General features: G+C 43.1%; 2 protein-coding genes across 2 annotated transcripts in view; both read left to right on the plus strand.

Moving 5' to 3' along the window:
* arhgap32b (Rho GTPase activating protein 32b) overlaps positions 1-18,201 on the plus strand; it is a 150,112-nt gene that overhangs the window by 79,368 nt on the left and 52,543 nt on the right. The window contains exons 6-8 of the mRNA XM_070982456.1: positions 7,412-7,498; positions 14,081-14,218; positions 17,055-17,147. Coding sequence (XP_070838557.1) covers positions 7,412-7,498; positions 14,081-14,218; positions 17,055-17,147 — 318 coding nt within the window. The remainder of the gene's footprint in view (positions 1-7,411; positions 7,499-14,080; positions 14,219-17,054; positions 17,148-18,201) is intronic.
* Positions 9,066-13,294, plus strand: LOC139344358 (E3 SUMO-protein ligase ZBED1-like). Its single transcript, XM_070982455.1, has 3 exons — positions 9,066-11,448; positions 11,634-11,760; positions 12,059-13,294. The coding sequence occupies exons 1-3, from the start codon at positions 11,200-11,202 to the stop codon at positions 12,430-12,432; spliced, it is 750 nt and encodes a 249-aa protein (XP_070838556.1). The 5' UTR covers positions 9,066-11,199; the 3' UTR covers positions 12,433-13,294.

Consider the following 18,201-nt stretch of genomic DNA (forward strand, 5'->3'; position numbering starts at 1 on the left):
TTTGACGCTGGTACAAAACCCCTTGACGCGGCATCGCGTCGCGCATCGCGCGTCGAGCCCGTCGAGCCCGTCCAACAGCAACATTTCTTTCTCTCGTCGACCGGAATGTGGTTTTAAGATTATTTTATGCGAGAAAGTGGATGTTAAAACTTAAAATCTGTGGTCGAGTCATCACGATAGTGCGTAGTTTAAAATTTGCTCCAAAGTTTTCGGAGATGTGTCGTCCTGCTAACGGACGAGCTGAGGTGGTGACGTCATCAAGTACACTGCCGTCCCAATTGCATGCAATGACAGTCCTGCGCTCTACCGTCCTGGAGAGACTGTACTCCCAAGTCGAACTTGCTCAGTCCGAACTGCAAAGTTCGTAAGTCCGAACTTGGCGTACTTGGTATTGAGAAACGGCTCATGGCTGAAATAACCACCATCGCTGCACTGTACCTGTACTGCACAAAGTAGTGCAGCTATCGTTGAATGAAACAGACAAGTATGCTAGTAAAGCAAGCTATGCTAACTGGGGCCATGCTACGCTGAACTGTCATAAAGCTCTGGGTGAGCGGTGACGGCAACGATGAGCAGCTCCTCCATTGTTTCTGGCAGTTTCATTTTGCGAGGGAATACCAGGACGTCAGTACGTCAGCACGTCGATGACGATCTCAACGCTGATAGGCTGTCGCGGCGCGTCTTCACGCGAATCCGCCGCAAAAGTTCAATTATTTCAACTCGAGCGATGAAGCGATGACGCGATGGGGCGACGCTTTTTTTTCTTTTTTTTAAATCCTTTTTTTTATTTGAACAAATGGAAACAAACAGAACAAGTGCATACAATGTCTCGTAGAGGATGCACATTAAATCATTACATCATTCTGCATTAAGTGCATGGCATAGTAAGAATCATGAAAAACAACTTACATAGAAGGAATTGAACGAGAAAAGGAGAGAGAGAAGAAGGAGAAAGAATATGGAAAAGGGGGGTGTTAGGGTCATGTGTAAAAGTCCAGGCATATCAATGAAAAAGAAAGGAGCACTGGCCTTATAGTTCACAATCTTGGATAAGATTTAAAATAGCAGAAACTTGGAAAAGTCAGCACTTATCTTTCTAGTAATTCTATTGGAATTTGATTTTTTGAGTGACAGGTAGTACAACTTAAAGTCATTTAAAAACCAGTTGAAGGAGGGCTTTGCGTTTCTCCACTTACTACAGTGAAGATGATATTTACCCAAAAGTAATACAATATTAACCATATCGGAGACAGATGTATTCAGATTGTCCATAAAAAAAGAGGATGTGAAGGATTTCAAGGGTTGGAATGTTGTTAATTTTGATTGATAGCCAGTTTCTTGTCTCAGACCAAAATTTCTGAGACACAGGACATGAAAAAAACAAATGTTCCAGTGTTTCTTCTTGTTCATGGCAGAAGGCACAGGGATCTACTTCAAATCTAAACCCTTTCTTGAGAAATGCATTTGTTGGATAAATCCTGTGGATTATCTTAAAGTGAGTTTCTTTGACTTTTGGAGAGATGGGCCATTTAATAAATTTGGCGAGAGCCTTATTCGCAAAAGATACACTTGTTGACTCCAAGGCCTGTGTATGCGTCCCTCTATGATAGTCATGAAATGCCCTGGATTTGAAGGAAGTATTTATTAACTTGTTGTTACATTTTCTGTCATATAAGCTACATTTGTTAATAACTAAATTTGGTAATGTAGCCTTCACGTTTGCATACTTTAAATTGTTTTGAATCATCTGGATCAAAGGCAGGGGAATCGCTTTACAGATTTTATTAAAATCTCGGTAGCAGCAATTTAAATTATATTTAGAGGCAAACGTTATGTAATCCAGTAAACTGCCGTTGGAGTCCAGTATATCAGTTACAAATATTATACCTCGCTCAAACCAGTCATTCCTAAATATACATTTTTTGTTTACTACAATGACTCTATTATTCCATAGAGTTGAGCCATGGGGAGAAAAGTTATGTGTAAATATCATCTTCCAAAACTGGAGAACCTGTCTGTGAAAGTTGGAGAGTTTAATGGGAATTTTGTTGATCTCAAAGTCACACTTTAAGAGGAAGTCAAGACCTCCTATTTTATTAAATAAGGATCTTGGGATATGAAACCACATGGAGTTTGGCTGAGACAGACAGGCTTTTATCCAGTTTATTTTGAAGGTGCCAACCATTGATTCAAAGTTTAGCGCTTTGACACTGCCCTGTTCGTAATCTTTAAGTAGTTGGGACTTTTTAATATAGTGGGTTTTATTTCGCCATATAAACTGAAAAATAATTGAGTTGACTTTTTTGATATTATTGGAGGAAATATACATGGAGTGACAAGGGTAAATTAATTTAGAGACACCCTCTGCTTTAGATATTAACATTCTACCAAAGATAGTGAGGTCTCTGGTCAGCCAGTGACTGAGTGATTTTTTAACAGCTGATATGCGGTTGGAAATATTTATGTCTTCTCTTCTAATAAGGTTTTTAGATATTGTAATTCCTAGATATTTCACTTCAGTTGCTACTCTAATAGAAGCAATTGTAGAATCAGTGCTAGTATGGATCGGGAGTAGTTCACATTTTTCTATGTTAAGAGATAAGCCTGAAGCATTTGAAAAAAGGGTGATAGTGTCAAGGGTTTTATGCTTCATTGATTTATCTTTTAGAAATATTGCCGTATCATCTGCAAATTGACTCAACTTAAATTCTTTATCAAAAATTGTAATGCCTACTATTTCATTTGAATGGTTAATGAGAGTTGTTAGTAATTGGGTTGCTTTGGAGAGATGGGACATCCTTGTCGAATGCCTCTCAAAACTTTAAAATTAGGGGTCACACCAGGATTTAGGGAAACACAGCTGCTTATGTCTGTGTAAAACATATTAATGATATTACAAAATTTTTCCCCAAAACCCATAAAGTGCAAAGCCTTCAATAAGAAAGAGTGTTCAATACAATCAAATGCCTTGTAAAAATCTAGAAATAACACAAAACTTTCTGTACTAATGTAGTCTCTATAGTCTAGCATATCAAGTATTAGCCTGGTATGATTATGAATGTTTCTACCTTTTATAAAGGCTGACTGGCATTCGTCAATTAGTTTGGTTAACCCCACATCTAGTCGGTTTGAGTACACATAGGCTAACAATTTGTAGTCATTACATAACAGAGTTATCGGTCTCTAATTGTCTAATAAAGATTTATCTTTATTGGGCTTGGGGATTAAGGTAATAAGTCCCTGTTTCATAGTAGGAGACAGATGTCCTTTTGAAATGCATTCATTAAAGGTGTCGTAAAGCATTACTCTTATGTCTTTCCAAAAAAAGGTGAAAAACTCCACGGTCAACCCATCTAAGCCTGGTGATTTTCCCTTGGCCATTCGTTTTATGGCACAATCTAACTCATCAATTTGGAGCTTGTCCTCCATTAAATCCTTGAATTCTTTTTCCATCATTTCACCATAATCTCTGATTTTTTTCAAAAAACAATAAACAGTTTTCGTTTGAAAATTTGGATTTTTACAGATTAGTATAGAAGGTTTTTATTTCCTCATTAATTAGGTCTTGATCATCAATGTTAACATCATTAATGAGTAGCACTTGGATTTTCTTATTTGTCTGTCTTTGTTTTTCCAAGTTAAAGAAGTAGGAGGAATTTTTTTCCCCTTCCTCTAACCAGCGAGCTCTTGAGCGTATAAAATCCCCGTTCACTTTTTCCAAATATAAGTTATCTAATTCAGTTTGAAGGCAGTTTAATCTGATATGTTCTTCTACAGACAGGTCAGCTTTATGGCATAGACTGTTAATTTCCCTTATTATTAACTGTTGTTTTTGTTTTTTGAGTTTGGTAGCATATTTACTAATTCTGATAGCAGATTCTTTGGATTTAAATTTAAACCATTCCCATTTACACAATGATGATGATGAAGTCCATTTTTGAAATTTCTTGGCTCAGTTTTTTAACTTCATTACAGAAGTCAGAATTATCCAAAAGATTATTATTAAATTTCCATATTGGATAAGGAGTAACCTCAGCATAATGAAATTTAAGAGACAGTGAAATTATACAATGATCCGATAGGGGTGAAGCTGAGATTTCACATTTAGAAACATTATCAAAAAGGTTGTTTGAGATTAACCAGTAATCTAACCTGGAGCACTGACCATTGTTGGCTGAATTGAACCAAGTGTATTGTGTCACACTGGGATTTTTTATTCTCCAATAATCAGTTAAATTTAACTGAGAGGTAAATTCGCTTATAATTTCCACATAACAATGACATTGCCACCTGGATGGAAGACGATCTAACCAACGGTCAGGCGCCAGATTAAAGTCACCTCCAATTACAATTTTAGCGGTTTTAAAAATCATTTTCCACCCCTCAAACAGTCTGCTCAAGGATGAAAACAGGTCTTTGTTTTGTGATCTTTGGTTGAAGCCATAAATACATAGCAAAATATAGTTGACAGCATTAAGTTCAATCGCCACCATCAGCCAGTGTCCCTTAGAGTCACTCATGTGGTCAAGTATATTCCCAGAAAATCTGTTGGTCAAAATCATCACGCCTGCTGAGTGTGGAGTTCCATGACTGAAAAAAACGGAGTCCCCACATTGCTGTTTCCAAAACTTTGTGTCAGTTTCCGCTGAGTGCGTTTCTTGCAAAAACACAAAATTAGCCTTCTGCTCCTTACAGAAAAGAAAAGTTGCCTTCCGTTTAACATTGTTTTTCAACCCCCTAGAGTTCAATGAAATAAAAGATAACATTCACCAGTCCAGCGCCTTTAAACGCGCAGGGATATGATGCGCAGGAATGAGCAGTATGTCCTTATGAAAAATCAACTGTCAATAGATTTTGTGCAACAGCAACCCTCAAAAGGGGGAACACAGGTATAACTTAACATTAAAACGGCGTACCTGTATCATAACAAACCGGGGGTCCATTACAGGAGGTTAAGTAGGATCCACTCGTTGGTTATCGATCAACGCATAGCCTTCCTTCAGGAACGCACGTTTCCCCCTTCTCCTGGCTTCATGAACCACCGGCCACAGCTTGGTGCGAGCCTCCCGGTCCTCTCTGGAGAAGTCCTCCTTGAAGCGGATGTGCATCTCGCTGCATACTCTGGCTGCTTTAGATTTTTTCCAAACATCATCTCGAACGGTGCGCATCCCGAACTGTATGATGATCGCTCTCGGTGTGTTGTTTGACGTAGCAGCGTCTGGCTTCCTTCCCAGGCAGTGGACAGTGTCCACGGTCTCTCGTAGTCGCTCCACAGATAACGGCACCACCCTCGTGAGAATGCCGATTACAGTTTCTCTTGTGTTTTCATCGTCTTTCTCTGGTAACCCAGTCAGCCTTAGATTCCATCTTCTTTTGTAGCGGGTATGCTCCTCACAGATATTTTTCAGGGAGATGTTTTCCTTTTTAAGCCCGTCAACTCTTTCCCGGAGCTCAGCAATTTCTTCCTTGTTCTCTTTGATAGCAGTTGTATTTGTTTCAATGCGCTTTTCAAAGTTTTTCAGTAATTCAGTTTGTATATCCATCTTGTTGGTCAGGACTTGTATAGCGTGAAGAATGGCTGCACTTGCACCTTCTTCCTCTTTTTGGTCACTCACCCCTTTCATCTTCTTTGGCTTTGGGCTTTTAATCGGCGTATGATTCACATTTCTTCTGCTTTCTTTTGAGGTTTGATCCACGTCGATATCTTCGATATCGCTGTCATCACACGCCTCGTGGAGAGCTTTCAGGTTGTAGTCGTGGTCAGACATGCTAACAGTTCGTTGTTTTGTTTCAAAAAAGTCGGATATTGATGCATTGTTTAAAAAAAAACCCTCAACAGTATTTATCAGTGTTGTATATTAACAAAAGAAGGGTTGGTACACAACAGGGTCACAAATTTAAGGACTAAAACAGAACTTTTTTACAGAGCCTGCAAAGATGCGGCTTCTCACTCCGCCATCTTGGATCCTCCATTCAGAATCGCAACACGATGAGAGTGATTTTCGCGGCCAACGAGTCCATCGCGCCGCGCAGTCGCGTCCATCGCGTCGCCCGGCAAAATGATGCTTCAAATCGCGTCTTTGCATTGACTTTGTATGTAATCTTGCAGCGCGATCTTGTTTCATCGCGTTTGGTGGGAACACAGCCTTATGGAGAGTTGATCAGTGAGGATGAGACACAGGTGCGCCTCATCTGGAGACCAGCAAAGGCAGAGATTGGCCAGCCCTGTCACCTGTTGCTCCTGCAATGAGAAAACACAAGAGGGAGGGGGGAGGTGGAGAGAAGAGCACCAGCACAAAAACCAAAACCAAAGCAACAACAAAAAACACAGGCCCTGACAGAAAGTTCCTTAAAAGTTGCTTCAAGGGTAATTCCTACACTATATGACTATTTAACAGCTCATATTTTTTACACCCCATTTTCACCTTGTCTTAAAATGTGTCTCATATCCACATTATACCTAGATATGCTTTAACCGGATTATGTTTAATGTGTCTCCACTTTCCACATTGAGAACCGATCCTCTGTCCAGCTTCTTGTTCTTGTTCCTCTGCCTTCTTATACCCTCTCATTTGTGCAGGTTCAAAAATAAAAACAAAAGACAAGATGAATTTGCACTCTTGTATGGACTTTTGATTGCTTTTCAAAACATGGAACAAAGCCGCTTTTGACATCTGGAATGCTGAAGATGACAGTAGAGGAGAATTCCGTTGTATGCAGCTGCTTTTATTCAGCTGTGGTCAGTGCCACCACTGTCCAGAGAATACCTGGAAGCTTGAATACAGTCAGGAATGGCATGAGAGGATAGTGATGGGGACCTTTCGGGATAAAGACTGAGTGTCAATGCGCCCATTATGCACAATCAAATGTTTTATTTTATTTGCTTAAAGCTACAAATGGTGCTATATCTGCCCAAGTAGTTGTTGTATTTGGATTGAAAATGCTATTTAATCTACATTTGTGTTCAGTGTGATCACAATCTGTCCTCAGTGCATCTTGGGTTCATTTTTACCTGTACTTTCATGTCCAGTTGCAGTCCCATCACCCAAAATGCATTTTAATGGAAGGTGTAAAGGGGGTCTTCAATCTTGTGCCAGCAATTCATTAAAGCTACACCATATTACACTTCTGACTGAATCAGTCATACTGCAGCATTTACTGAAATGACAAAATCTTGGTTTCTCTTGTCTCGTTTTATGCGCACTTCCCTATCTGATGTGTAGCAAACCTTATGATCATGAATAGAATCTAATCTGGCGTTTTATGGGTTTTGTGACACCGTAGTGCTGTCCACCCATGATGTTTGTAATAAATGGGCCTTTCAAATCAATCACCACAATCAGATTTGATCTCTTTTCTTGAAATGAATAATGTGTTTCTAATGCTGCACCCCTCTCTTTCTGTCTTCCAGTTGACCCTTGGCGATGAACAGTGTGAAGTGACGCGGAACAGCTTTGAGTCTAAGGAGCTGGTGTACTTAGTTCATATTTACTGCCAGGTAAGGCAATGGACTGGTATAGTCATAAAGAAATACAGACACATACCTAATGTTCCACAGCATGCATATGCTTAGATATACTGTCCTTATGTGCAAACTTTCACACAGATTCCATTTCATATGCAAACACACCCCAACATTTGTGGAAAAAAAAAAACTTGGTGATTTCCAACCTACAAATGATGGTTCTGTATAACCTGTTCAGATGTCCAGTTCAGTCCTTCATGTGAGCAGAGAGCTGGCTCAGATTCAGACATTTCTGGAACACCTAACTTGTTGTTTCAAACATCCAAGTTATGTAGGAATTTGGAACTGAATTGGAAAGAGCTGTGGGTGAATGCCAGCAAGGGTGAGCAATTCTGGAGAATGTCAGATAGCAAGGGTTTCAGAGAGTGAGTTCTTCAAAACTAGAGACATGTACATGTTTCTGCACATTTTTATCTTACCTTGGCTGAATTTTTTTCGGATTCAATTGCCTATGTTGATCTCTTTGAGGATAGGTTGCAGATCGGTCTCTAGGTGTTTTTGTGCCATTATTGGAACCTTCAGTCATTAATTGCAACAGTTTATGATGGTAGCATCCACCAAGTATCAGTTTCTATTAATGGTTGCAGGGACTGTGTTCCCTTCGTTTGGCACTGCTGTGTCCATAGTTGTCCTCTTCTTGCAAATAGTTGTGCTGTCCTTGCTTTGTTTTATTGCAGAAGTCTTGTCAAAGTAGAAAAGACAGTAGATTTAGTCATCGTTAAATGTACTTTTTAAGGAGAGATGTCAGTGTAAGCTGCACGGTGGTGCAGCAAGTAGTGCGCGTGCCTCACAGCAAGAAGGTCGCAGTTTTGATTCCCGGGTCGGGCCTTTCTGTATGAAGTTTGCATGACCCTCAACCCAACCGGTCGAGGCAGATGGCCGCCCACCCAGAGTCTGGTTCTGCTCGAGGTTTCTGCCTGTTAAAAGGAAGTTTTTCCTCGCCACTGTCGCCAAGTGCTTGCTCATGGGGGAATTGTTGGTTTCTTTGTAGATAAAAGAGCTTGGTCTGTACCAGCTCTATATGGAAAGTGTCCTGAGACAACTTCTGTTGTGATTTGGCGCTATACAAATAAAATTGAAATAAAAATTGAATTAAATTCTTCCCGTGCATGCGTGGGTTCTCTCTGGGCACTCCGGCTTCTTCCCACAGACCAAAAACATGCTCATTAGGTTGATTGGTGACTCTAAATTGCCCCTAGGTGTGAGTGTGAGTGTGAATGGTTGTGTGTATGTGCCCTGCGATCGGCTGGCGACCGGTCCAGGGTGTACCCCGCCTCCCGCCCGTTGACAGCTGAGATAGGCTCCGGCCCCCCCGCGACCCCGAAAGGGATAAGCGGCATAGAAAATGGATGGATGGATGGATGTCAGTGTAAAGTAACACAGATTATTTATAATTACTTCATATACAAAGTTTTGCAAGAAATTTGATTAACCAAATAGCCTTAAAGTAGAACACACATGCACACCAGCTGCTCAGAAGCTTTGCCCCAGCTTCCTTGAGCAACATTTTTACTCTGGTCTCGTGAATTTCCCTCTACAGATCATATTCCATTTGCACAACCTTGGCAGAACTACACAAGTATGCGGCCATTTGGAAATTCCAACTTCTTACAGCCATCAGAAAACTGCTAAACCTACATTAGTTCTATTTGAAAAAGGAGTGAAAAGAGTTGGCCTTGAGTTCTGTACTCAGAGGTCTGAACAGAGAAAGTAGCACAGCATAGTGAGATTGGTTCAGTTCCACAGACCCAGAAAGGGGGGTAGCTGAAGCACAATCTGAAAATGGGGCAGGAAAGCATAAAGACTTCCCTGAGCCCACAGAGCCTTCCCCGTGTGTCTCATCCAGTTAGCAGAGGGCTGAGTGGTGCACTACAGTCCCAGTCACACAAGCCCTGGCCTCGGTACAGACAGATATTTCTAGGCCAAATCAAAGTGAAATACTTTTTCCACCACTAGTTGCTCTCTGGGGTTTGAGGTTTGGAGCCCTGTTTTACTGGATGAAAAAGAAACAACAAATCCAAATCCATGGAATAAGTTTAAGATTTTATTTATTTGTTTATTTTTTAAGAAAAGTTTAACATTTAATGTGGTGGATTGAGGGCAAAATTCTATCGGTTTTGCACTATTGGCACTTACTTACTGGCAAGGGTGGAAAGGGAAGGGAGTAAGCTGTTGACTAGGGGTGTAAAGATAACCGATTTTGGACCGAAAATCGTTTTGTAACATACACGACACGAGTGAATCGGTCCATGGGGCCTGGGACGGTTTAGATTCATTAAGAACGGTCCGATGACCCGCATTTATGGCCGCGCATCGGTTTTACCACAGCCGTTCTACATGGTTTTACATTCAAATACATGTGTCCAGTAGTGTTGTGTTACTGGTGTGTGAACTCTCACGAGACTCCAGTGTTGACCTTTTACCCATGACGTAGTGCGGGATTTGCACGCAGTTTGAATGAAGGAGCAACAACATGTCGGATGAGATTTTCAGTTCGCCAAAGCTGAAATCCAAGGTTTGGAAGTCGTTTGGCTTTTTCAAAAAGAATGGGGAGCTTGACGGAAGTCAGGCGATTTGCAAGATTTGCAGAACTGCAATTAAATACACCGGGAGCACGACGAACCTCAGTAACCACCTCAGAAGGCGACATTGTTTGGCGGGTGATGAACAGGATGAAGCTGGGGCTAGCACGTCTACTGCTACGAAGATGGATACGACGAGCAGCCAGCAAAATGGCAAGAAGAAACTCACAACTTTTTTTCAAGGACGACTCAGCCAGGACTCTGCAAGGTCGAAGGCCATAACTGAATCAATTGCTCGTTTCATCGCAAAAGACTTGCGACCTTATAGCGTAGTGGAAAGCGGGGGATTCCGCGACATGATCAAAACAATCGAGCCGAGATACAAAATCCCGTCACGACAACATTTCTCAGAGAAGTGTGTGCCGGAAATGTACCACAAAATAAAGAAGAAGGTGAAAGAAGAGGTAATGAAAGCAGAGAGAGTGGCACTGACCACAGATGCGTGGACTTCGTGTGCCACTAACTCCTATGTCACCATTACGGCACACCACATATCCTCAGAGTGGGAATTGAGGAACCATGTCCTGCAAACCACCGTCTTCAATGAAAGCCACATGGGCCGAAACATAGGGGCCTTGCTGAAGGAAGCGTGCACTGATTGGGGCATTTCAAACAAACAGCCAGCACTAGTTACCGACAATGCCAGAAATATGCTCGTTGCTGGAATGGAAAGCGAAATGAGCGCGCACATTCCATGCTTTGCGCATACACTAAATCTAGCTTCCCAGAAGGCTTTCCACATCGATGCTGCTGCACGTTTGCTGGGGAGAGTTAGGAGGGTGGTCGGGTTTCTGCATCAGAACACCAGAGGTGCAGAAATTCTCCGTGAGAAACAACAGCAACTATCCTTGCCTAACCACAAGCTCATACACGATGTGTGCACCCGCTGGAATAGCTCCCTCGACATGTTACAGCGTTTTTTGGAACAGCATCCAGCAGTGTTTTCCACTCTCATGTCCAGGGAGCTCCGGAAGGGAGAAGAGGTGAACACTTTAAATGAAAGAGACATCTGCAACTGTGAAGATATCGTGAAACTGATGGCTCCAGTGAAAGTTGTGACCACTGTGCGAAGAGGAGCAGCCAACAATCTCAATGATTGCCCCACTCAAGGCCAAGCTTGAAAATCACTTTCAGTCCAGTGATGATGATACGCCCCTCATCGCAGAAATGAAGAGGGCATTCACCAATGATTTTGGGAGGCGATATGCAGATGTCAGTGACCTCCTATACACAGCATCAGCGCTAGACCCACGCTTCAAGGCAGTGCCTTTTCTGAGTGACCATGACGCCGAGAGGGTCTTCACCAGCCTTTCTATTGGAGCTACACTCATTCACAACGAGGTAAGAAATGTTCTTTTTTTTAATTGAAGCATTACATCTTTTTTCTATTGTTCTGTGTCACCATGTCTTGCAATCTGCCTTGTGATGACTGCTGATGTAGTAGTTAATGTTTTTTTTTTTTTTTAGTTAAGAAAATGTTGTGTTAACTCATGTGTTTATTTTGATTGGTATATTTTGATTGGTAGGAAGAAGCATCACATGCAGACATTCAGGGACAGCCAGATCAGGGAGACAGGCAGACAGATCTGCTGACAGGCCCTGGGCAAGGCAATCAGGAACACATTTGTTCCCAGATCCAGGATGCAGAGACAGGTGTGGTGTTAAGATGAATAGGGTGTAAAGAGTTGTAGGCTTGGTGTATCTACCTCATTTGGCACAGTAGATTAACTACTTGTATAAATTATGTAAGATTGTGTACTAGTATTGTTATTACATCAGTAACAGCACGTCTACCACTTCTACCACAACTTTTTACCCCCTTTAAACCCTAACTACTACTTTATACTCCTGGCTAAGCAGTTTAAAGCAGGTTAAATTTGTAGGTAAAATAAGGCAAAAAAGGAGACCATAATTCACACAAGACCAGTAATTAGTGGTATTTCCCTTTCAGATGATGACCAGCCTCCCTGTAAGATGAAAAGAAAAGGTGCAGCACTGGACCTGCTGTTTGGAGAGACCTTTGAAGTGAAGGGAGCATCAAAACCTTCATGTGCGAAGATGGCCAGTGAAGAAGTCGTGAGGTACAGAGAGCGTGATCCACTGCCCCTCAAAGACAACCCACTGCAATGGTGGAAGAGACAATTTGACCTCCCATTGCTTTCATCTCTTGCTAGAAGGTACCTCTGTATACCAGCCACCAGCGTAGCAGCAGAGAGAGTTTTTAGTACAGCAGGGGATATCGTTTCAGTGCAACGCAGTGTGCTCAGACATGACCATGTCGATCAGTTGATTTTCCTCAAAAAGAATCTTGACCTGTATGAATGAACTTTTGAGTTATGCAATGTAAACAGGGGTCATAAACACAGACATACCCACCCACTCAGACGTACACACACTCCGGCACATAGACACTGACACACATACATGCCCAGATCCACTCTTGTGCACACATACAGACAGACACCCCATTGCCCACCTATTGCTGTCTGAGCCATTGATTTTTGTCTAGAAAAAGACTGAAATGATGTTATGTTGAGATGGAGAAAACCTTTTCCTTTTTTCGCTTTTTTGGGCAGGCACACACACAATTGGATCGACTTAAGGGCGCGCACACACACACACACACTTTGCCATGTGTCTCTCCATCTCTCGCTCCTCTGTCCTCCACTCATCTCCTCTAAAACCCTAACTAAAGCAGTCATGTGATATATTTTATGTTTTAGATCCTCTTTCCTCTCTCATCCATCTTGACTGCTCTCCTCCTCACACAGGCACTCTGGCCTATTGGGCTCTTTTATTACTTCAGTGTATTCACACACAGTCACACACATCCACTCAGACACACACAAACACTACTATTGCTCTTTGGAGCATAGATTTGTTGTATTTTTTTTGCCTTAGGTAGACTGCAAAAATGTTATGTTGTCAGGTGACACAAGTAGTTTATTTCTGTTTTCTAATTGCAACTATCAAAGACCTGTTGGATGTTCTATTATAGTATATGTATCTAAGTTATTTGTAGCACTTGTTTTTCAGTTGGTAAAGCTTCCAACTTCATTTTTTTTCTGTTTTTCAATTTTTTAATTTTAGTAACCTTATTTTAAGTACAGGCAGAGTTTAAAGTTGTTCAAGTGTATAAGCCCATTTTGGTTTATTCTTTGTATACAAAATAAACAAAAGTTGTTTTGAAGTTTCATCTCTGTTTTTCTCTTTTTCTTAGTAACAAAGTGCCTGGGAGTTACAGTAAGTTGTCAATTTGTATCGAATTGGATCGGATCAAATCGGATCGAATCGCACCAAATCGCTGAATATTTTTTAGGAATCGTCCCTGAATCGAATTGTAGCCTGTGAATTGAGATCGAATCGGATCGGTTTCTGGGTTAAAGATTCACACCCCTACTGATGACATTTCCTATATCAAAGTATACAAACCCATGGGAGACTAATTTTCCCTTTCTGATTTTTTGAGACAGTGCCATTTTATCAGAGGCATGAAAAGAAGAGTGTCTGTGTAGATAAAAACAAAAGAGACAATCCAAGAGGAAAAAGGGAAAACACAGGAGTGTCACAGTAGTTGATAAAGGTTGTTGTGGTCTTGTCTTTATGCCGACACAGAGGCTGGTTGTTCTTCCCATAGTGATATCCACATAGTAGTTCAGCTACAAATATTTGGTGTCAGTGTTTGAGTTTTCAACCAATCTTAACAATGCAAGAAGACTGCTTCGGTTTGTTAAGGGGCTACATCAGATAATGATATGACAGCACATAGCATGTTAAAGTAGAAGGTATTTTTTGATTAATGGTAATAATATTAACTTTATTTGTATGCCTCTTTTCTTAACAGAGCTATGAAGTGCTTTCTAAAGAAAAGAGAAAAGAATCAAGAAGAAAAAGCAAACAGAATAAAACAGTAACAGCACGATGTAGCCCTCCCGGTTGCATCATGTACTGTATTTTTGTTGTCATTCTGAAGGGTCGAAGTTGGACTGTGAAGCGCAGCTATGAGGATTTCCGTGTCCTGGACAAGCACCTGCACCTCTGCATCTATGACCGACGCTTCTCCCAGCTACCTGAGCTGCCTCGATTGGACAGTCTGACTGATCAGTCAGAGGTAGGCACTGAAAACACAGGCATCTACTCACTTGCTTTGTGGATTATTGTGCTTATAGCCCTGAATGCTTCAGTTTGTAGTTATAAGGGCACTAAGCAGGTTTTGTGGATTTAGATTCCATTTCCTTCACATTTTAACTTGAAGTGAATCCTGGCCAGAGGTAAAAGTTTGTTAAATTCATACTTGTTTTCTGGTTTGTGGAGCCTTGGTTTTCTTAAACCTCCCACAACTTTGTTGTCCATGCTTAGCCCCTAAATTAAATGAATGATGGCATTTAGTGCCCATGTACTTTTGAAATAACAACAACAAATCACAAGGTTTCAGTTATCTAAGTAAAACCTATTCTAAAACCTATTCCAATTACTCTACTTTGATATCCAATGCAGTTACTCCCCCTTCAACTCGCCTGTGGAAAGTATTGTGAGCCCGACAAACCTTTATGGTTAGACTGAAGCTTTAAAAGGAATGAATGGGTTAAATATCATACCAAATTGGTAGAACCAGTTTATCATGCAGGGATACTATGTGCCTTTGTGTGGACACTTTCAGAATAATAGCTGCACAAAGCTACTATTATGTCATTAGACTTTTCACTAATAGCTGTGTTTATAGGAATCATGAGTTCCAAATAGTGAACAGTGACATTTCTACAGGTTTAGAGAAGAAAATCCCAGCTGCAAGAGTTGAAATGTGGACCCTACCATTTCTTTATAAAACTTAGTGTCATCAGCCTAAATGTGCAGATTCTGTCCAATGGAAAGTATAAAGAGGGAAATTTACCTTGTAATATGAAGTCAGACCGCCAGGTGTCATCCTGTCAAGTGCTTTGCTACCATGCAACACTCCATCCATCCATCCATTGTCTTCCGCTTATCCGGGGCCGGGTTGCGGGGGGAGCAGTCTGAGCAGGGACGCCCAGACTTCCCTCTCCCCGGACATTCCCGAGGCGTTCCCAGGCCAGCCGAGTGACATAGTCACCCCAACGTGTCCTGGGTCTTCTCCCGGGGCCTCCTCCCGGTGGGACATGCCTGGAACACCTCCCTAGGGAGGCGTCCAGGGGGCATCCAATAGAGATGCCCGAGCCACCTCAGCTGACTCCTCTTGATGCGGAGGAGCAGCAACTCTACTCTGAGCTCCTCCCGGGTGACAGAGCTCCTCACCCTATCTCTAAGGGAGCGCCCTGCCACCCTGCAGAGGAAACTCATTTCAGCCGCTTGTATCCGGGACCTCGTTCTTTCGGTCATGACCCAAAGGTCATGACCATAGGTGAGGTTAGGAACGTAGATTGACCGGTAAATCGAGAGCTTCGCCTTTCAGCTCAGCTCCTTCTTTACCACGACAGACCGATACAGCGACCGCATTACTGCAGCCGCTGCACCGATCCGCCTGTCAATCTCACGTTCCATCCTTCCCTCACTCGTGAACAGGATCCCAAGATACTTAAACTCCTCCACTTGAGGCAGGAACTCTCCCCCAACCTGAAGGGAGCAAGCCACCTTTTTCCGGTCGAGAACCATGGCCTCGGACTTGGAGGTGCTGACTCTCATCCCAGCTGCTTCACACTCGGCTGCGAACCGCCCCAGCGCATGCTGAAGGTCCTGGTTCGAGGTAGCCAACAAGACAACATCATCCGCGAAAAGCAGAGACGAAATCTGCCAGCCCACGAACCGTACCCCCTCCGGCCCCTGGCTGCGCCTAGAAATCCTGTCCATAAAAATGATGAACAGAACCGGTGACAAAGGGCAGCCCTGCCGGAGTCCAACATGCACCGGGAACAGGTCCGACTTACTGCCAGCAATGCGGACCAAGCTCCTGCTCCGGTTGTACAGGGACTGTACAGCCCTCAACAGAGGGCCTCCAACCCCATACTCCTGGAGCACCTCCCACAGAATGACGCGAGGGACACGGTCGAATGCCTTCTCCAAGACCACGAAGCACATGTGGACTGGTTGGGCAAACTCCCATGAACCCTCAAGCACCCTGTGGAGGGTATAGAGCTGGTCCAGTGTTCCATGGCCAGGACGAAAACCGCATTGTTCCTCTTGAATCCGGGGTTCGACTATCGGCCGGATTCTCCTCTCCAGTACCCTGGAATAGACTTTACCAGGGAGGCTGAGGAGTGTGATCCCCCGATAGTTGGAACACACCCTCTGGTCCCCCTTTTTAAAAAGAGGGACCACCACCCCAGTCTGCCAGTCTAGAGGCACTGTCCCCGTCTGCCACACGATGCTGCAGAGGCGTGTCAACCAAGACAGTCCTACAACATCCAGAGACTTGAGGTACTCTGGGCAGATCTCATCCACCCCCGGCGCTTTGCCACCGAGGAGCTTGCGAACTGCCTCAGTGACTTCAGCCCCGGTGATGAATGAATCGACCTCCAAGTCCCCAGTCTCTGCTTCCTCTACGGAAGACATGACAGAGGGATTGAGGAGATCCTCGAAGTATTCCTTCCACCGCCCGACAATATCCCCAGTCGAGGTCAACAGCTCCCCACCTCCACTGTAAACAGTGTTGACAGAAAGCTGCTTCCCCCTCCTGAGGCGCCGAACGGTTTGCCAGAATTTCCTCGAGGCCGACCGGTAGTCCTCCTCCATGGCCTCCCCAAACTCCTCCCAGACCCATGCAACACTCTCAACTCATAATTAGCTGCCAATCAAGAAACACATAACAAAAGGAGCTGATGACATTTATTGGTAATTATTCACATGCATTGTAACAGCAAAGTTTAATATTCTATATATACTATATATGTTAGGATTGAATTACAGCAGTAAATGGTGCTATCTGAAGGAAATATAATGACTCTAACTGCCCTGTGTGTTCTCTTCTATGTTAGTCAGTTTCCCAGATGTTGTTAGCTTACCTCTCCCGGCTTTCAGCCATCGCTGACAACAAGATCAACTGTGGGCCTGCCCTCACATGGATGGAGGTAAGGCTGCACTGTCCACTGTCTTTAAGAAGTACACTGACTCTTTTGCATCATATAGCCTTTTGCCAAATATTTGAGGCTTTGCTTTTGATTAGTAACCATTTATTTTTATTTCTGCCTTTGAATGGTCTTACCTACACATCATTCAGGAAATTTGTGAATACTGTTGCACATTGTGAATAAGGAAAAGCACTGTCCCATTCTTTTGCAGGTATAAAACAACAGTTACGTATGTAACTACGGTTCTATGAATCCTGGATGACCGCCAGAGGTGGTGCCTTAAGCACTGAATGACTCCGTCTCGCGCATGCGCAGGACGAGAAGTAATACCAACAAGTCACCTGTTCCTGCAGAATCTTCTCGCGAAGCCACAAGGATTCTGAGTGACTGAACGCTTTGGCGATCATCCAGGATTCATAGAAACCATAGTTACATATGTAACTGTCATTCTATTTCATCCTTCCGTCTTATATGCGTGGCAAATGACATCCACGATCCAGTGAGACAGACGCTGTTTGGAGAGAGCGCAACCTTTCTTAGGACCACCAAAACACACAAAAAGCTGGTCCGACTGGTGTATACCCACAGCACTGTCCACATAGGCTCTCAGAGCCCGCACAGGACACAACAGCACTGACTTCTTGTCCCCTTCCCCTACTGGTAGGTCAAACCGAGCCAGCTGGATAGGCTGATTAAGGTGCAAGTTTGACAAAACCTTAGGCAAGAATGCAGGATTTGGCCATGAGGTGACCCCTGAATCGTCTGACTTCCACCGCAGGCAAGAACTACTGATCGACAAGGCATGAAGCTCACTAACACGTTTCACCGAGGTGATAGCGAGGAGAAAGGCAGTCTTCACTGACAACCACCGTAGGCCTGCAAGCATAGAGCATCCAGCACCAAAGGCAGGTCCCATGCTGGAGCTCTTGGCAGTCATGGGGGACGTAGTCTCAGAGCCCCCTTCAAGAAGAGGGACACCAACCTGTGGCATCCCACCGTGTTGTTATCGACTGGAACATGACGAGATGAAATGGCGGCCACATACACCTTCAGG

This window comes from Chaetodon trifascialis, chromosome 16, assembly GCF_039877785.1.
Source record: "Chaetodon trifascialis isolate fChaTrf1 chromosome 16, fChaTrf1.hap1, whole genome shotgun sequence".
Taxonomy (NCBI): Eukaryota; Metazoa; Chordata; class Actinopteri; order Chaetodontiformes; family Chaetodontidae; genus Chaetodon; species Chaetodon trifascialis.

Excerpts from the sequence above, each read along its gene's own strand:
- LOC139344358 (XM_070982455.1), top strand. The coding sequence starts at position 11,200 with ATGATTGCCCCACTCAAGGCCAAGCTTGAAAATCACTTTCAGTCCAGT. Across the intron at positions 11,449-11,633 it reads CTACACTCATTCACAACGAG|GAAGAAGCATCACATGCAGA; the intron begins GTAAGAAATGTT and ends TTTGATTGGTAG. Across the intron at positions 11,761-12,058 it reads GATCCAGGATGCAGAGACAG|ATGATGACCAGCCTCCCTGT; the intron begins GTGTGGTGTTAA and ends TTTCCCTTTCAG.